This window comes from Takifugu flavidus, chromosome 15 (assembly GCF_003711565.1).
Source record: "Takifugu flavidus isolate HTHZ2018 chromosome 15, ASM371156v2, whole genome shotgun sequence".
NCBI classification, from domain to species: Eukaryota; Metazoa; Chordata; class Actinopteri; order Tetraodontiformes; family Tetraodontidae; genus Takifugu; species Takifugu flavidus.
This window is the reverse complement of record NC_079534.1, coordinates 4,251,002-4,271,041: the sequence shown is the minus strand read 5'-3', so window position 1 is coordinate 4,271,041 and position 20,040 is coordinate 4,251,002. Positions and strand designations below refer to the sequence as shown.

Genomic DNA, 20,040 nt, shown 5'->3' with positions numbered 1-20,040 from the left:
CCGGCGAAGTCGCGTCCGTCCTCCTCGCGGCCACATCGCTCCGCACAGAAATGCTCAATTTCTGTTTCCGTGGTGGGAAATCTCATTTCAGCGCTGCCTCCTAATTTCCATAATTCCCTTTTGTGGGAGCGACGGCGTCCTGGTCTCGCCAGCGGAGCGCTCCCACGCACCGACGCAGGCGGGGCCGTCATTAACAGCCGTGTCTTGTTTTGTTGTTTTGCTGCGTTGCGCGCTTCCAGTCTAATGCGCAGGTACGGAATGGTGGTTATTCCTCCGATTTCCCGGCCTGGCTGGCTTCTCCTGCCTTTTAGTGATCAACAAAGGGGCCATTATCCTCCCTGAGATAATCACACTCGTTGTATCAAAGCTGCCAGTCGAGTAGTTCTGGCATCCTGTGAAATCTGCTGGTCTAGAGGTGTTTTAATGCCAGATTAGTTTTTTTTCTCCTCTGCTGAGATGAAGGATGCTCCAGTAAACGGCCCCGATGGTGCCCCCCCCATATGAGCGCAGCCACCTTTATGCTGCGCGGGGCTTTTGTGGAGTCGCCGCTCTCGTTATTGCTCCCTTTATTGCCGTTTTAATTGCGCAGCAGTTTGTTTGCAGCCGCGAGGAGCAGCGGGCGGCGGCGTTAATGCCCGTCGGCCTCTCGCCCTCCACGTCGCACTTGTGATTCATTTGAGTTTGTGTGTTTTTGTCTTTGATTTCTGCTTTTATGTATCACACAGTTGTGTTCTTGTTTTTTTTCTTCATCTCCTGTTTTGTGTCTGCCCTCCACACGGTGTCGTCACCCCCCTCTTTTCCTCCCCCCCTCCTCCCCCTCCCCTCTCGTCTCTCCTCCATCCATCCGTCCATCCATCACCGTCTCCCAGAGACATAGTCAAACTGGTGGAGGTGTCAAACGATGGTGGGCCTCTGGGAATCCACGTGGTGCCTTTCAGTGGCAGGGACCGCAGGTAAAAATATCCCGAGTTGCTGAGGCAGAAACCTCTTCCGGGCACAGAAATGTATTAAATTAAATCACCTGTAGAGAAGGAATGTCGTTATTTCTCCTCAACATCAGTTAGTTATTGTTTTCTGGGAGAATTATTCAAGAATGTGCTCGTTTCAGTCCTGGCTGCCTCCTTTTTCTGTTACCTGAGATGTGCAAACACTCCGAACACAAAACATTCCAGACATTCCTCCCGCTTTCAACACACACACACACACACACACACACACACACACAGAGGACTGTGTCATCAACATAACAAAGCTATTTAGTGGTTTATGTCCATTGAGGCATGTGGTGATCATATGACGATCATGTGACTCCACATCTGCTGGCACATCAGCCTAATATGATGAAAGGAATAAGCTGAGCCCAGCTCATTCCTCCACACAGCTGGAGGGAGGCAGAGGAGGAATTAGAGGAATTTCACATCTGGTTTGAATATTCCAGCAGAGGTGTGTGTGTGTGTTGGTGTGTGTGTGTGTGTGTGTGTGTGTGTGTGTGTGTGTGTGTGTGTGTGAGATGAAGGTCGTGGGCTCTTGGTTACAAGAAGAATCCTGTTAAAAGCATCATCGATTTCTCGGCGCTTCCCTTCGCATCCTCCGCTTGACTTTGTGCCTGCAGCCCCACAAATATCCCAGAATTCCACCTGTGACTCAGCTTCACGGAAGTCCAAATAAAATCAGCGACTCTGAAGTCAGTGATGTTCTTTATTGAAAAATCAAGATCATATCACGTCTCCCCGGGCTGGAATTAATCAACCTAAAAGCGCATTTATAATGCACTTTTCTCATATTGGGGAAATGTCACCGTGAGATTAAGATGCCGGGTTTCATCAGAGAAAGAGCCCTTCCTCGGAAAATCGTATTGTGTCCTCACTCAAACTCAATCAGTGGGATTGTCTCTGAACTTTGTGGACTCCTGAACTTTCCTGCCCTCCCCGTAATCACATTCCCATTCATATTGCATTAGAAGCCTCAGGTGAGGGCGGGCGTAAACCCTGGAATCAACCTAATTTAGCTCGGCGACACGCCGGAGCTACCTGGGCGAGAGGCCGGATCCACGCGGACGCCGATTATAAACCGCAGAAGACTCGATTAGCTTCGCGCCTGCTTCCCTGCCTGAGCTTGAATTTCCTTCCCGGGACTCAAACCTCTAATCCCCGTCGCGCCCTCTCGCGCGAAGCTAGCCTCCCGCTCCGGCTGTGCCGGGTAGCTTAAGCCAGTTTAGCACGCTGGATTACAGGGTGACAACGGCTGAAAAGATAGAGCAGCCCAACGTTTACCCGCCTAATGCTGCTGCTCCCTGAAAGCACTCTGTTTATTTACTTTTAGATTCTTTTAGAGAAGGGCCGCGGCAGAAAATTGGCGCCCGCACCGGGCGACCCCGGCGGAGCCGCGGCGTGTTGATTGCCTTTGAAAGGACGCCTCCCCCGCACCGCCTCTGAAGCACCCCGATGCGACGCCGCTGCCGTCTCTCAGCGGCCGCGTCGTTACACCGATGATGCAAATGACAGGACTGAACCCCGCGCTCCCTTTTCAAGTGCCGCGTGCACAAGCAGCAATTAAGCGGAGCATTTTTTAGCACTTTCTATCCTCGCCGACACCAAAGCGCTTGGTTTCAGTCCCACACTGTCAGAAAGAATAAAGAGGAAACCGTTTATTGGCGGCGAGCAGCTGCCGCCGACTCCCGAGGTTCCTCCGACACGAACCAGAGCCTCCAGCCGCTTCTGTCCTTCGACTTCTGAGGCGGTGGATGAGGTGGCGGCCACACCGTCAGCTGCCCGCCTGCTCCTCGCCGCCACCTCGCTGCTGAAATGGCGGCGTGTTAAAGTAAAGGGTTGATTCTTTAGTCTCCTGATGGACGTTAGATTTCATCCCAGGGCAGAGGAGCAGGCATCTGATCCGCCCTCGCCGGGATTAACTGACATCCCACGATAACAGTTTTGGCGTCGGCTCCTCGTGGAGAAACCAGACGCGTTTGCACGTATCGATTGATGGATCCTCCTCCTGCGCCCGGCGGAGCGAGCCGGGAGAGTCCGCCGCTCACGGGCCAACGGGTCAATACCGACGCGGTTAATAGGTTTAGACCACACGTAGCGCTGGGAACAGATCCGATGTCCGGCAGGTCCAGCTCCGCCCCAGACTCCCGGGATGTTCCGCCCTCCGTCTGGATCTCGCTCCGTCTGAACCCACAGGTGCCGCTCTGCGCCCCCGCTGACACTCGTCTCTGAACGTTTCAGGACTCTTGGCTTGTTGGTCAAGCGTCTGGAGAGGGGCGGCAAGGCCGAGCAGCAGGGCCTCTTCCGGGAGAACGACTGCATCGTCCGCATCAATCACGGAGACCTGCGGAACATCCGCTTCGAACAGTAAGATGGCGGCTCGTCCCGGAGCCGGGACTTCCTGTGTGATCAGCTTTGCTCCCTCTTTCTGCTCCCGACGCTCCCACATGGGGGCCTGTCTGCTTCTGTCGCTGCTCAGTCCACTAACCCGTCCCCTGTCCCCGTCCCCTGTCCCCTGTCCCCGTCCCCGTCTCCTCTGACTCCTCCCTGCTCCCTCCTGCTGGACGGAGACTAAACTCATGTGCTAATATTCCCGCCGTCTCTGTTTTTCACGCTGTTGCCTCTTTGTTTGCATTTGTCAGCATTAATATTCATATAATCATCGTCCACATGCAACTCCTAACGTATATAAAAGGTTGAGGAGGAACCTGCGTACGTGCGCCTCCAGATGCGTCTCGGCAGAAATGGATGAGCTCGACTCCCCCTGCAGCCGTTAAGTGATCAATCCCTCGGCTGGTGAAAGATTAGCCGCCAACTCTTTTTCTAACCAATTAATCATTTGAGTCATTTTACTCATTTTAAAGTTTACTCTTTACTCACGTGTAGGTGCAGCGGCTCCGGAGCCGAGCAGCGCTGCAGCTGGGAGCATGACAACCACTCTCTTCCTATTTCGTGTGAACTCGCCCTCTAATTCCAGTTGCGCCGTGTCCTTCCCGTTGTTGAGCCGTAAATCAAAGCGTGGAATGGCAATGAGACTTCCACGGCGTCGGATGCATCAACAGTTGTTCTTGTTATTGAAGTGTGTTGCTAGAAGGGGGGGCGATTACATCTGCCGCTCCATTAGAGCTGAAGTCATAAAGATGCCGAGACGAGGCCCGGCTCCTCTGGGAGCGTCATTAGTGGCTGGGAAAATGTTCCTGGAATTTCGCGAACGGGGTCAAATTTGAGTTTGTCATTCAGAGGGAGAGCAGCAGGAATTCCGGGCTGTTCTCCGAGCGCCGGCGCAGCTGCCGCCGAGGTGGGGGGGGGGGTCTACGTTGACTGAAACAGGTGGCGCTAACAAGGCCGCGCTGTTGCACGGCGCTGACAGCTAACGTACGTTTCCAGTCACACCTACTGTCCTGAGCCGGCACTGATGGGAGCTGCGAAAGAGGATTGTGTGTGAACGCGGCAGAAAGATGGAAGTCTCCTTTATGTGGAGCCAGAGGAGGGGATTATGGGATGGTTTGAGCTGCTGGCGCTGAGAACGGGCATTAATTATCGGTCAGGACCTTCAGGCGGACCTGAAACCCTGAGTGCTACACACACACACACACACACACACGCATGACATCTCCTTTCTGTTCCAGAGCCCAGAACATGTTCCGTCAGGCCATGCGTTCGCCTGTCATCATGTTCCACGTGGTCCCTTCCTCCATGAAGGCCCACTACGAGCAGCTGTCCCACGTCGAGAGGAACCCGGCGTACGCCTCCGGACGCTTCAGCCCCGACTCGCTCGGCGGCAGCACCGTCTCCGGCTTCGACCACGGACCCCCGCGGATGTCCCGGCACGGCTCCCAGAGCCACGCCCACTGCCCGCCGCACCCCGACCAGCCCGACTCGTATCCGCCTCTGACCCACCCGGCGGTCTCCGCCGCCAAACCTCCGACCGGGCAGACCCACTCGCCTCAGAGGGCGCTGACCTCGACCCCGACGACGGGATTCAGTAAAAGAGCGGGGAGGAGGTCCAGCATCCAGCTGAAGAAAGGTGAGCAGCCAGGAGGGCGTCGGCGTTCCCTGAAGCCGTTCTCCGGTTCGGAAAATCTAAAAACATGACAAAAACCAAGCTTACATTTGTTCACGACACACAGGCGAGTGTGTTCGCCCGCAGGTGTGTTTTTGGTGTTTGAGGTCGGCACCAAAAGGCTAAAGAGGGTTTAACCAGACCCGACGGTTCGGCCTTTGATTGACAGCTGGCGCCGACGCCGTCGACCTCGGCCAACGGGACATCGGGGGCGGCCGCCAGGTCTCTGTTGCTAAGCAGCCGTGTGCTGCGAGGGAGCCGCCAGAACGGATTCCTGCCTGATCCTCTGCAACAGTTGATCTTCTCGGTTATCTTTGCTGCGTCATAATACCCAGAACGCACTGCAGTCTCCTCCAGATCTGTTATCGCCTCACTCAGACGCGCCGCTGTTCGCCGGCGGTGGAGCAGGCGCTCGCAGGGATTAACGGGGACTCCTCAGACGAAACCGCCGCCTTGTTTACGGCGCTTGAACCAGCCTGAGTATCTAAATCAATCACAGAATCCCATTTGGCTGAGGAAATTGCTTAGGTATGTCTTAATCAGACTAATGAGTTTAACAGATCCTCCTCCCGGTTTAACGTCGGGGACGCCGTCAGCGTTTAGCGGCGAGTGTAATGCTGCACCTCCTCTGCCTGCGGGGAGTTGATTGGCTCATCAGTGGGGAGGATTAGCTGGAGGACGTGCAGAAGGGCTCGGCAGCTGGGCGCTCAGGGACGCTCTGTATGCTTTAGCGTTGTGTCCTCAGGTGTGACGTGTCCACTCCAGACGACCTCTTTGACCTCCAGTTTAGTCGCAGGTTAAAATGGAAACTAAAGTTCTGGCGTCATGACTCTCCGGGGGGCCGACTGCTGACGGGATGCAGCCTTTCTCCTCATTTCCTGACTTCAACTTGCTTAATACGAGGAAATTGTTTGTTTGTCTGTCAGGATTATTGATGATATCAGACGCAGGCCTAATGCTTCATAATGACGCCCCCTGAAGGGGGTGCAGACATGTGCACGAACACAATCGCATCCATCCGCAGATTAATCCTGGAGCAGACAGAGCAGCGAAATTGAAATTTAGCCTGTCGCTGCCAGGGCATTGTGGGAAATATTGGCCCTCTCCGTCCACCCAGGAGACGCTGCCGTCCCGGTTAACCTCGCCTTCATCTCTGTGTGATGGGGTCCAGATAAAAGGATGCGGCATAATGGGAACCTGTACCTGCTCCACTGGCAGAGTTCTATGGTTGGTTCTGGTTCAGGTTTCACGAGCAGCAGCCCAGAGATGGAGCGGACCGCTGGAAAATGTGGAAAAACCCGAGGAAATAAAAGAAAACCTTTGTGTTTAATAACGGAGCCACGTGTTTTGGCATTAATTTAAGGAAGGACGTCAACGCAACAATCGGTTCTCCCTGATTTCCTCCGTGAGACTCAAACACAAAAAGGTTACAGATGCTCTGGGAACTCTGGGCTTCATCCATCTGGGTTCCAAACTTCAACACCGACACCTCCAACTCTCCCCCTGCTGTCCACATCAGAACCAGGGGAACCGTGGCAGCTGCAGCTGGATCCCATTTACAGCATCTGATCTGCAGGAATCGGAGAGAATGAAGGTGAAATCTGCGTCTGTTTCTAATCCTTCCGTCTCTGGGGCTCATCCCGAAGGTCCCGAGGGGCTCGGCTTCAGCATAACGTCCAGAGATGTTCCCATCGGCGGTTCTGCACCCATCTACGTGAAGAACATCCTTCCAAGGGGGGCCGCCATTCAAGATGGCCGCCTGAAGGCGGGAGACAGGCTGCTGGAGGTGAGAACGCGTCGCTGTTTAATGCCAAGAGCTGCTAATGCTGGGAGCTTTAGAGGAAACCCAACTGCACCTCTGCATTTGTTTAGCTAATCAGCTAATTTGTAATGTGGAAAGGCAGCTTGTGGGATTTAAATCAAAGAAGACGTGTTTGTGTTTTCCCGCTCTTGAGCTGCCAGATGGAGGAGCTTTTGAAGTTCAAATAGTGCAGGACATTTGCATAAAGGATTATGCTGCTCAGCGTGTGTGTTTGGGGGGTTCTCCAGAAAACATGCAATGTGATGATTCGCAGCTCATCATCTCGGAACAATAACTCAAAGGCTGCATGTTGAGGATTATCAGCGGATCCTGAGGCCGTGGGTGGCCACCAGGGGGCGTTTTCACCTGTGTTGACTGTCTGAACCCCTCTGATTGTATCTGTTCAGGTGAACGGCGTGGACCTGAATGGACGCACTCAGGAGGAGGTGGTTTCCCTGCTCAGGGCCACACCCATGGGCGGGGTTGTGGGGCTGCTGGTTCTCCGACAGGAGGACCCTTTCCTTCCCCATGAGGGGGTGAGTTTGTTGTTCTTGGCTGCCTCTGTGACCCTCCTGCCACCCCTTTCCTCCTGCCGCCGTCACACTTCACATCCATGAGCTGTACATATGCGTCTGGCGTTGCGCGGATCTCCTCGGGGTGAAGCCAGTGTCTCACCGTCGCCCAGCGAGCGGCGCGCTAGCTGAGCGGCGCGCTAGCTGAGCGGCGCGCTAGCTGAGCATGCAGATTGATTGTGCCGATCCGCCGCCGCTCCGCGTTTCTCCATTATCCACCTGCAGCTTGCCTCAGAGGAATCCTGTAGAGCTCAATCTTCTCTCTCCCCCCTCCTCTTTTCTTTACCTTTCAGCTCATTCCTGTCTTCCCTCATGTGTCAGCCTCCCCCCACCACCCCCCCCCCCGACTCCTTTCATTCCGTTTCACCACTTTTATTCCTCTCACCTGGCCAGGTTCCTCGTCTCTGTATTTTTCATCTCGCTGTGCTTCGCCTTCTCGCCAACTTACAGGATTGATGGATGAGGGGGTGATCAGAGGGATGCAGGGCAGGGAACAATGCGGGGGGGTGAAGAGCACTCTTGGCTTGAATATCAATCAAGCAGCATCCTGCACTGTGCAATCACACAGTTGGTTCTTCACGCTGCTTCGCCAAATGCGGCTAAATTTGTCTTGAGCTCCTCCACACTTTCCCCTCCTCTATCCTGCCAGATGTTACACGTAATTATGCAGAAAGGAGACTTTTTACAGCGCGGCGTGATTCTCCGGACCCTCCGGGAGTTCTGCTGTCACCGTCGCATTTGACACATGAACAAAAAAAAATATCAGGCCGTGGAGCGTCTCACCCTTCTGAGACGACGCCGCCGCCTGGTTGCCTGTCTGGGCCTCTAGAGCCACGTGACCGTGTGCAGCTAGCAGCGGTTAGCAGCTAACTCAAAGACCCCCCCTCCCACGCTGAGAACGGTCCCTCCCACCTCTGCCAGCTATCGCAGACACGCACGCTGCAAGTCGTGTCAATCAAACAGCTGATTGGTGAGAATTATCACAGTCGGGGAACTCGAACGAAGCGACTGTCCGGCCGGCGCCGCGGGCAAACTTAAATGAGAAGAACTGCGGCGGCGGTCGATAGCAGAGCGGAGTGCAGCTTATCTGGGAGGATTATTTTATCGGCAGAGGGTGACGGGGACGCTGTGAGATGGGGCTCCAGGGAGATGAGGCCCAGCTCAGTGGGTTCAGAAACGGGCTGGAAGCACCAAACACCTGGAGGAGGAAGAAACCACCACCAGGGTGGCTCGACCAGGAAGGAATTCTCAGAATAAACAGCACCTTTTCCCAGCACATTAGTATGAATTAAAGATGACAGTTGCTAAGCTTTATTTATGGAGCCTAATGTGGTGAGAGTAAAACGGGGGGGGGAGTCAGCAGCTGCTGCAGCGTTGGCACAGCTGCCTCCTGCAGCAGGTACGAGAGGAGGAGGCAACATAAGGAAGGAAAGTACAGGATGAAATACAATCGTATGGAGATTAAAATCCGGTTTTATGGCATTTTGAGAGGAAGATTTGCTGGAATCTGTTACATAATGTTGGATTTCTGCCCCCAGCTGATTAGATTCTGCTCACACATCATGACTGTTAATTTGGGGGGGGAAATGTATCTGGATCAAGAACAGGATCTTAGCTTTCAAACATTTGTCCTTTCAGAGCCACAGCTGTTTCTGACCCCCCCTCGCCCGTCATCTTCATACCCTGCATGCTGGTTTCACCCCACTGTTTCCAGCCCCCCCCCACTTCTGGTGCGCTCAAACTTTCACCGTCCATAAATATTGATGCTTGATTACTTTTCTGCCTCCCTCCATCCTCTAGAATGCTGAGCTCCAGATGCAGCCCCCCAGAGATTCGGTAAGCCTCCACCCCGACACATAAACCTGCTCCTCCTCCTCACCTGCCCCCCCCCCCCATGTTATTAAACTCTGCAAGTTGAAATTCATGTTGACACAATAACTGGTGCGTGCGCATGGAGCCCAGAGACCACTGGTATTGGGGGGGTGTTGACCAACCAACGACAGTCAGCGAGGCTCCTGCACCCTGCCTCCTTCCCCCTGCCTCCTGCCCCCTACCCCCTGCCTCCTGCCTCCTTCCCCCTGCCTCCTTCCCCCTGCCTCCTGCCTCCTTCCCCTTGCCTCCTGCTCGCCGCCGTCCTCCCGTCTCGCCGCCGTCCTCCCGTCTCGCCGCCCTGCTCCAGTCCAGCGGTGGCAGATGTCCCGTCTTCACATCTGGCCTCACCTTCCGTTGCGTCGGCACAGCTGGGCCTGATTGCTTCCAGCCTTTCGGACCGGTACATTAGGAGTGTAATTTGCCAGTTAATGTTGGCGGCGCCGTAACCTGCCGGCTGCGTGGCCGACCGGCGTCCTCAAGGTCGTGGCCTGGCGGCTTGTTGAGCCGTGGAGGAGCGAGTCTTCAGCCGCTCCTCCGTCCGTGTCCCCAGTTAAATGTCAGCCCTGTTTAGTGGCTCCTAATGAGCCCAGATTGACGGACTGAAGAGTTCCGGAGTGTTCGGCAGCAGCTCGAGTCGCGTTCGGACACCTTCTCCTCCACCAGATAGAAGAAATCTGGAATAGGAAGAGTGTTGCTCCCTGATGTTGATGGAGGGGAGGAGACATCTGTTATCTCTGACTGGGACCCAAACGCACCGGGAGAGACGGAAATTCTGCAGTTCTGCTGCAATTCTTCAGAAGTTGGAAGTGTTTCCTTTGTGCTGCGGCCAGACGGGTCCGGGAGCTGCTCCCTGGTGGTTCTCCTCTCCGCCCTCCTCACCCCAGACCTCCAGTTAGGCCCCTCTCCTCCTCGCCCTTTCCAGGAACCACCAACCGCCGTAATGGCTTTGGTGCCTCTCAGATGTTATCTGCCGTTAATCTCAGAGTGGATTTAGAAGCAGGCGGCGGACCTGACGGAACCACGCAGCCTTTAATGGACGCAGATCCATTTTCGGCCAATAGATGGGTTTCCATTTGACGATGAAAGACTTTAATTTGGAGACGAGCGACAACTCGCTGTTTTCTCCAGAGCCTTTAAAACGCAGAACCAGGAGCGGCTCGGTGTCACGTGACTTCCCCTCAGTCTCAGGCAGAAAGGCTGCTCCCTGGTTTTCCTGGTTTTCCAACGCTTCCATCCGTGTTAGCGTCACTCCATCGTGGGTCATGGATGCGTCTGCGGTGGAGGGGCGCCCCTGTTTAACCTCCGGCTCAGCCCGGGTTTAGGGCGCCGCCGCAGCCAAAGCGCCGCCGGTCTGTCGGAGCAGAGCGGTTTGCCGGGTCTCTGGTTCAGTTCCACGTCTCCCGTCTCCGCTTCCCCTCCGAACGCTGTTGAGCGGCGCTCCGAGACGGCCCGTGCCGTGGGTGCACCTGGTCTCCACAATAGCGCGCTGATCAAAGGCATCCGTCTTTACATGGCTGCGCTGATGGGTCCATAATGGGCCCATAACATGAACATTCAGCTCCATTGTTTACGCCATTAGTCACACGGGCTTATGGAAAATTACCGCTGCGCTATATTGAAAAGCCATCAGCTGGAGCCGCGGCGCCGCCGCAGGAGCCGCGCCAAGATGGCATCTATCAACCGCGCGTGATGCTTCCTCTGCTGCGCTTAAAGCGGCTGTGAAGTGGCGTCTGTCGCCAGGGCGGAGTGTGACGAGCGCCGCCGCCATGAGGATACGGCGGCCGGCGGCGGCCTGACGATGACGCAGCAAAAAGCCCGATTGTGGTCACCGATGCACAAACGTGGGGGGCGTTTGCACCAATTTCACTTAGTTTCTGTCACACACACACACACACAGCTCTCCCGCCACAGCTTGTGCTCCGTCGCTCACGCAGGTGTTTGTTATTCACGGTCTGTCGGCGTGGACGGCGAGGAAGGAGGCGGTGATGGGAGGCGGCGCCCCGAGAACACAGGCTGAACGGGAGCGGACAGTCGTGTCCACATATCTTTGGGGACGCGGCTAAAAGGGTTGAGGCTTGTCGGAAGGTGGAAATGAGTCTGAAGAGGGGGGAGAGAGAGAGGGGGGGGGGGAGAGAGAGAGCAGAGGAGAGGAGAGAGAGGGAGATGGGGGGGGAGAGAGAGGAGAGGGGAAGAGAGAGGAGAGAGAGAGAGAGAGGAGAGGGAGAGAGGGGGGAGAGGAGGGAGAGAAGAGAGGGGGGGCGGAGAGGGAGGAGAGAGAGAGGCAGGAGAGAGAGAGAGAGAGGAGGGGAGAGAGGGGGGGAGAGAGAGAGATGCAGAGAGGGAGAGAGAGGGGGGAGAGAGAGATAGAGGCAGAGGGAAAGAGAAGAGAGGCAGAGGAAAGGGGGAGGGGGGGAGAGAGACAGACACAAGAGAGAGAGGCAGAGGGAGAGAGAGAGAGAGAGACACAGAGAGGAGGGACAGAGGGAGAGAGAGACACAGAGAGGGGGGGGCAGAGGGAGAGAGAGAGAGAGACACACAGAGAGAGGGGGGGGCTCCAGTAGGTCACCAACAATGTTCTCCATGGCTGACTCCCCTCCACCAATTACACCCTTCACTGCTTTCTCCTCCCTTCCGTCTCTCCCCTCTCTTCAGCTCTTATTCTTCGCCATCAGTCCCTTTTTTATTTGGAGTTTTCCAGATGCTGTCAAATCAACAGGTTTCCTTTAATCCTGCATCACGCTCGCTGCCGACCTGCCTCCCCAACAGCTGATTCAACACGTTTGATCCTTCATGTGTGTTGGGGGTCGACAACGAGAGATTTTTTATGTGGAATAACTGAAGAACGATGGAGCGAGAGAGAGAGAGAGAGAGATACCTGCGTACAGTGAGAGAGGATTCTGTGGTCCTGGATTCTTCTTCTCCTTCTGTCTCGACCTTTCATTCACTGTCATGCTCTCTCTCCCCCTCTCTCTCCCCCTCTCTTCCTCTCTCTCTCTCTCTCTCTCCCTCTTCTCCCCTCTCTTCTCTCCCCCTTCCCTCTCGAGCTCTCTCTCCCTCCTCTCCTCTCTCTCGCCTCTCTCTCCTCTTCTCTTCCCCCTCTCTTCTCTCTCTCCCCTCTCTCTCTCCCCCTCCTCTATTTGACTGTCTGCCGTTTCATCCCTCGCTCCATTTACCTCCTTTGAGCTCCTTTTGCTCTCACATCCGCCTTTTTTCCTCAGGATTTTATCTTTTAATAAAATCTCCATTTATGAGCATTTTCACTTGGATCTCAGAATTTACTCTGTGTTTTTAACGTTGGTGTGTTCGGTTTGTGAGCTCTTAACTAGTTGTGGCCCCTCCTGTGTGGTAAACTAGTTATTAAATCATCATCTGGCGTTGGCGTCGTGCCGCCCGCTCTCACATCTGGCTGCTGCCAGCTGCAAATTCTGTCTTTTAACAGATTAAACTAATTACACAAATGCAGATTTTAGAGGGATTTTTTTTTTTCTTCCCAACCGTCGACGGTTCATTTTGAGGCCGAACACATTTTGGAATGAAAGAAACAGAAATTCAGGGACGGACGCGTCGAGCAGCGTGTGGCGTGATTAATTCCTCGGCGCTGACCTTAAAAGGACGCCACATCTGCTTTTCTGATCAGTTTTTAATTATAGATAATTAATTTCCGTTGCTCCCTCCTGTTATTCCAGCCCCTCCGGGCTCCAGGAACGTTGTTGTGCGTCGCCTTTAAATTGGCTTTGCAGTTAATTCCTGCCAGAATAAATGAATTTCTACATTTCCCGGCTTGTTTTGGTGGTTTTTCCAGGTAGGGCGACGTTCCTCTCCTCTCCTCTCCTCTCCTGGATCCCTCCATCCTTGTTTTTTCCCCTCCTCCTCCTCCTCCTCCTCCCCCTCCTCCTCCTCCTGCACCATCCGTTCCCTTCCATTTCACCCAGAGCAATTCCATCTCTCTCCCGGCAAACAAAGGGAGCTAATGACACGCTGACACCGAGCCACCGTGATTGAATTCATTAGGCGTGCACAATAATTGCCGGGCGTGAGCGTGCACGTGCCCGTCTATTCAGAGGACAGCTGTCAAATAACAAGCGCGAGAGAAAAGCTTTTTATTGTTGAGCGGCAGAACAAACACAGCGAAAGAGCGCGAGGAGCACCTGTTGTGTGTGTGTGTGTGTGTGTGTGTGTGTGGGGGAGGGGGGGGGGGCGCAACACTCGGCACGTCAATGAGCTGCTGCCGTCACGCAGGGCGACACAGGCGTTCACCGCCTGTTCGGAGGCCGCCGGCGTCGTGGTGCAGGTGCACGCCGTGTCACGCTCGCTCTTCAGGCACCACTCAGCTGCCAGGGTGAACTTTGTTGTGTCCTTCAACAGGGAACCGTCGGGTGGAAACGGCCAATCAGGCGCCCTCGTTCTTGTGGAACCGGCGTTTGGGTTCCGTTGAGGCGTCGGTTCATTCTGAAGGGCGTGGTCGCGGTTTGAATGTGGTTTGTTCTTCTTGCGCAGAAGACGGAGGAGGAGGAGTTGGTCCTGACCCCTGATGGAACCAGAGAGTTCCTGACCTTTGAGATCCCCCTGAGTGACTCTGGATCGGCTGGGCTGGGCGTCAGCGTCAAAGGGAACCGCTCCAAAGAGAACCACGCCGACCTGGGCATCTTCGTCAAATCCATCATCAACGGGGGGGCCGCCTGCAAGGTAGGGTTCTACTGAGCTGATGGTTCTACTGGCTGAGCTGATGGTTCTACTGGCTCAGCTGAGGGTTCTACTGGCTGAGCTGAGGGTTCTACTGGCTGAGCTGAAGGTTCTACTGGCTGAGCTGAGGTTTTCTACTGGCTGAGCTGAAGGTTCTACTGGCTCAGCTGATGGTTCTACTGGCTCAGCTGATGGTTCTACTGGCTCAGCTGATGGTTCTACTGGCTGAGCTGAGGGTTCTACTGGCTCAGCTGATGGTTCTACTGGCTGAGCTGAGGGTTCTACTGGCTGAGCTTAGGGTTCTACTGGCTGAGCTGAGGGTTCTACTGGCTCAGCTGATGGTTCTACTGGCTGAGCTGAGGGTTCTACTGGCTGAGCTTAGGATTCTACTGGCTGAGCTGATGGTTCTACTTCATCTTTTTCCAGAACTTCATCTTTTTCCAGATCCATCTACAGAAGCATTTTTTCTTCTTCTTCTTTGATACTTGAAGCTGCAGAAAAGAGAGATTGTGTTTTAGATTTCACTGAACATCATCTGAAATCTTCTGGAAGAGGAACAAAGGCGAAAGCATCTCACCTGAAGTTGGAGGATTGCTTCAGAGAGCCTCTGGATCTCCTCTTTGGTCTTCTCCTCCTCTTCCCTCAACCGTTGGCTCTCCTGCTCCAGCTCTTCCCTCATCTGGACCCATTTTTGAGCTGTGCTCTCCCACCGCTGATGAACATCAGCCAGCATCTTGTTAAACTTCTCTTCTTTAGCCACCAGCTGCTGCTTCATCAACTCCTCTTTTTCCAAGATCTTCTCATTATATTTTTGTTTCTCTTCATCAAGAAGTTTCTGGAACTTTGTTTCTTGTAGAAAGAGCTGCTGCCTCATGGCCTCTTTCTCTTCATTAAATCTTTGCTTCTCTTCCTCCAGCTTCCTCTCAAATTCCTCCTGGATCACAAGGAGCTTCTGGTTCAGGCCTTCCTCCTGCTCCATCAGCTCTCTCCTGTGTCGCTCCTCTTTCTCCTGCTGCTGACTGTGGAGGGTTTCCTCCAGAGAAGCACATTTCAGCTCGCTCTCCTTCAGAGCAGCTTGTGTGCTGTTCAGCTGGGTCAGGGTCTCCACATGGGCCACAGTTCTCATCTGTCGCCTCTTCACTGCCCTGCTGAGCTGCTCCTCCTTCTCTGCCAGGGCTTCTCTGAGCTGCTGGACCTCTTCCCTCCAAGTCTCCATGGATGATTCTTGCTCTGCCTTCAGCTGCTGGGTTCCTCTCTGTGCCATCGATGCGTCTGCTGGTCACCAGTGTGGTACAAGAGTGTTGAGCTCCTCAGGCGTGTGCTGAAAGAGATAGAGCTGATGTGTTTGATACAAAGGAGATCAAAGACTAAAATGCCAACTTAAGATCAAAGACAACAATGCCAACTTAAGATCAAAGACAACAATGCCAACTTAAGCAACCATGATGGTGACGGTAACCTTAGCTACTGTAGACGGGGTTGGTTTCAGACCTATTTTCAGCGACGTTTTCATGAAAACATGAATAACCAACGTACCTGCCGTCAAAAGTCCTTCTTCAAAGTCAAATCATCAAATGAATGTGAAACGTTTGTCTCCACAGGACGGGAGGCTGAGGGTGAACGACCAGCTGATTGCCGTTAACGGAGAGTCTCTTCTGGGCAAAACCAACCAGGACGCCATGGAGACGCTGCGGAAGTCCATGTCGACCGAAGGCAACAAACGCGGGATGATCCAGCTCATTGTGGCCCGACGTGTGGCCAAAAGGAACGAGGTTCGGAACCCTTCACCTCCTGTGTGTGCGCTTGGTCGGAAGATTTATTTTAGCGGCCCCGGACGTTTAAAAAGTTAGCGTGTGATCACGATCGGCGGGACTAAGAGATTTACACGTTATCCTACATCAAAAGCATGTGGATTCGCTAGGTCTGCTAAGCTAAAGGCTAAAGTTAAAGCTTCCCAAACATGTGACGGCAGTCTGGTTCTGTTGGCCGCAGGTCTGAAACGCTGTCTCAGAACCAGGATGAATAGAATCCTGATGAGGGTTCAAATGTTGTCTTTAAAGGGAGCGTACGTGACCGGCGTCCCTTGGCTTCAGGCCGTTGGTTGGGCTGGAACAGGGGGCGTTTGTTCCTCCGTAAAATGAACTTTCAGTCACTTAAAGTTTGGAATTGTTCCCGGATGATTTTTAATGGAGTATTTTTGGCGGTTAAAGCCCGAGGGTTCAGATAAACCAACTCCTTTTTTCATCTCGCTGTTACAAATTTGACATTTGATTAGAAGCCTTTGATTAAATCTTCAACAGACAACTTCCTTGTGTAGCCAGTGTTGGATCAAAGTTCTCTCATTTATAGGTCCTTTCTTTTTTTCTTTTTTTTTTTAACCCATCCGGAATATCAGGGACGTTTGTCTGGAAGCAAAACTGCAATAAAAAGGAATCTTTTTTTGTGGGAAATAGAAACTCAAAGCAAAGCACCAGAAAAAGAATCTTCTTTAATCCAAGAATTAGCGACACCACCTCCCAACACTCGCCGGCGGCTGCGGGAGGAGGTTCTACTCCGAAACCCTCGGTTCCTCTCCTCCGTGTGGTGTTTTCGTATTCCGTGCGCGCCTCCACCTGTCATCTGCTGCGTGCAGGCGTGTTGGTCGGCGTGTGCGCCTCTGGCGTCGCCTCCATTTCCAGCCCGACATGTCAGAGTTTTGATTTCCCACCGGTACGTCTGGTAATTGAAACGGGGCCTGAGCCCGGAGGTGTGTTCTGAGTTTTGCCTGTATGCAAATCCGCACGTCTGGATGCCGCGTCTGTAAATACACCGCCCGCCTTCTTACGGATCGTTCCGGGTCCGCTGGCGTCTCCCGCGTCCCGGGCGAGGCGGGAGCTGGGCCGCATTAACATGGAAGGATGAGACGGGGGTGCTGGGAGCGTCCTGGTGCAGCCGTCTGTGCGTGCGCCGCTGCCGGCGTGGCCCGAGGCGGTCCAGGATTCCGTACTGTTGAATCCACTCACAGAGGAGGAAAACAACAATTTCATACTCCGGCTTTCAGAGATGACGGGGGGGGCCTCGGCGGATGCCGGCCCGTAACCAGAGGTGGAAACGTGGTTAAAATTGATCAGACTTCATTACTATAGGGTGAAAGCGGGAGGCTTATTTAGGCCACGCTGACATATCAGACCAAATAATCCCGTGTTTACTCCCCTCTGCACATTCCTGCCCCCCAGGAACCAGCCGCGGATCAATCTCAGATGTTTGCTGCTGCATAAATCACAAACACAAATGTTTCCCGGTCCTACCGTGAGCGATGGCGCCCGATGGGATCCGGGCCTTCCCGCCGCTCAATTATCAGCCCGGGCGTGCAGCGAGCCGTGACCTGATCCGTCGACGCCGCCCCGACTCCCCCCAGATACGCCTCAGATGTTCCACCTCAGCCCCCCAGTTCATTAAGTCTCTCATTTAAAGTCAAGAGCAGGTGCTGGCAGCATCTGGCCACCTCGCAGATTAGTCGGTGGAAGGTTTCGTTTAATTGGTTTGGTGGGTCGTTCACGACATTTCCTCTGTTTGGGAATAAAGTGCAAATATTTTCTCCTCCAAACATTGACCCGTATGTCCACGGGGAGCGGGTGTAGCCCCGCCCACATGCCGTCCCTCGCCACTATCTCCTGAGAGGTGAATATTTGAACCGGTCACAGATGGAAAAAAGGCCCCTCTTGTTTCTGCCTGTGGTCGACAGTAATCCTGCATTCGCCCCACTCTGCCGCCTTGCCCGGCTCTTCACGTCACACTCAATCACCAGTGGATATTTTGGGTACGAGTACCTCGCCTGCACACACTTCTACCACTAAGCAGGTTTATCTACCCGTCTCTGGTCACTCTGGAGCTGAAGGAACCTACAGACAAGAAGGAGAATCCACCCCCAGCCAGGCTCCTTACAGGCTTTGATCAGGGTCATTTAGCTTTAGCATTTCCTGGACTCTGCTAGTATTATGGCCCCTTATCTTCATGGCTTGAGCTGTCATCACCTTTAGCAGAAACCACAGCAGATCAATACGTTCAACCAACCAATGGCTGAGCAGTGAAAGTGGAGCAGGGACACAAAAAGGCATCGAAAGGCCGCAGATGTGTGTTTATGGCTGATGGAGCCAACAAATGGTCTATTTGTCCTGCAAACAAGGGTGTCATTGTGAGTCCTGAGGGGAATGTCAAGATGCTAGCAAGTTATCCATCCCTTGGGGGGTGGGGGGCACCTCGCCAGCGGTCTGTGTCTTAACAGCCTATTGGAAATCCATGCGCATTCATCCTGGTTCACACAGCTCGGGTTAGCATGGCTAGCTGCCCTGTGTCCATCCATTACGGCTCCGGATCTGCTAGCGTAGCCGTTTCCTCTGGTTGGCTGCATTTGTGTGCGTTTAGGTCACATGTCTGTCATTTAGGGCCGTTAAAGTGATAATTCTAACATGCTCTTCGTCCTAATTCAGGAGGCACCGGGCAGTACCACGCCGCAGAACGCCAACGCCTCCCTGGACGACCACGAGCGCCGCATCTCGCACTCGTTATACGGGGGCCTGGAGGGTCTGGATGACAACCTGATGCCCCGACAAGGCTTGCTGCCCCGGACGATCGGTAAGGTCGACGCGCCGTCTGTCAGGACGTTCATCTGCATGCAGACATCCGCTTCCTGTCGACACGCCGGCCATTAATCTTCCGGGAATCCTAGAAAATCACGCCGTCATCTCGCCGGCGTCTCACCTTTCAACCCGTCGTGCTGTTGTCTTTCGTTCCTCCCCGTGGTCGGCGCTCGCCCCGTAAACAATAACGACAGGTGACGGGTGACCATCCCAACAGGTGACAGGTGGACGCCCACGCTCCTGTTAAACCAGAGCTGGTGACCCAGATACGTGGTGGCCATGGAAACCGAGTGGGCGTGGCCACGTAGGTCGGACGCATTAACCCCGGGGTCGGCTCGCGGCGCCACGCGTGCCTCGTAATCGCCATCGCACGTTTATTAAACTCTCATTCGGCGGCGTCCCGCGCCCGCTTCCAAAAGCGGACAACAGCGGTCCGGTTTTCCCGGTGACCTTGATTCCAAAGAAGCCGTTTTTTTCCGACGTGGCTCTGCGGGTTTGTGTCAAAGTGAGATTGAAGAGGTAGGAAAAGGATTAAAGCTTTGTGTTTAATTTGCCACTGAGGGCTCAGCACACAGATAAAGGGCCGTGTGATTTAAGCTGGGCGAGCCACGTGGTTCCCTTCTCACATCCCTGCAAAGCAACGGAATATTTCAGTATTATTCCGTTCTCCTGGACCGGATTTCAGTTTGGGAATACAACAAAACGAAGCCATGGTTTTAGAAACCTAAAAGTGTCACAATCTGTATTAAATTAACCTCCTAATCTCCCGAACAGTCATTTAAATTATTCCGACGCTCTTCCGGTCAGATCTGCTCCGTCTGGTCGCTCTAATTACAGTTTTTAATTGGCTTACGGCGCCGCTGAGGTTCCTTCCTGCAGTTTTTACATTTGTCCTAAAGTGACGTGTTGAATGCTGCGCCTGTAGCAGGTCATTCATTATCTGGGAGTAGAAACCCCAATCCTGGGTTCTGATCACGCCGTCCGTCCGTCCGTCTGTCGAGCTGTTCTGAGAAAAAGAGGCATTAGACCTCCCTGCTGCCGTCCGCTAATCTGCTGCTGATTCCATTTCCAACAAGAACACCGACGACGTCACCGCCTCTGTAACGGAGTTGGGTGGGTGTGTGTGTGTGTGTGGGTGACGGTACCTAGAACAGCCTGTTATATCCAGTTTGTGAGTCTTGTGTGTAAATTCATCAAGTGTGCATTTCAGCAGAATAAATAAATGGGCGGGGAGCCAGTGTGTGTGTGTGTGTGTGTGTGTGTGTGTGTGCGTGTGTGTGTGTGTTGAGGGGGTGTCCTTGTTTGGAAGGACTGTGTTCATTTCTTGGGGGGCGACACAGAGCGTCGAGCTCTCTTTGAAGACGACATGATTCCCATTCAGAGCGTATCAGCCGGCGTTGGTCCGTGTTCGCGCTCCGGCTCCCTGAACTCTGAACTTCCC

The 20,040-nt window shown here is 53.8% G+C and overlaps 1 protein-coding gene across 4 annotated transcripts in view; it reads left to right on the top strand.

Moving 5' to 3' along the window:
* LOC130538624 (partitioning defective 3 homolog) overlaps window positions 1–20,040 on the top strand; it is a 104,997-nt gene that overhangs the window by 46,967 nt on the left and 37,990 nt on the right. For 3 of the 4 annotated variants that reach the window (XM_057056422.1, XM_057056419.1, XM_057056418.1), the window contains exons 7-15: window positions 870–953; window positions 3,231–3,356; window positions 4,619–5,016; window positions 6,699–6,838; window positions 7,261–7,389; window positions 9,226–9,261; window positions 13,795–13,983; window positions 15,582–15,752; window positions 18,450–18,594. In XM_057056422.1, coding sequence (XP_056912402.1) covers window positions 870–953; window positions 3,231–3,356; window positions 4,619–5,016; window positions 6,699–6,838; window positions 7,261–7,389; window positions 9,226–9,261; window positions 13,795–13,983; window positions 15,582–15,752; window positions 18,450–18,594 — 1,418 coding nt within the window. The remainder of the gene's footprint in view (window positions 1–869; window positions 954–3,230; window positions 3,357–4,618; window positions 5,017–6,698; window positions 6,839–7,260; window positions 7,390–9,225; window positions 9,262–13,794; window positions 13,984–15,581; window positions 15,753–18,449; window positions 18,595–20,040) is intronic. The other variant, XM_057056420.1, reaches the window with a different exon arrangement.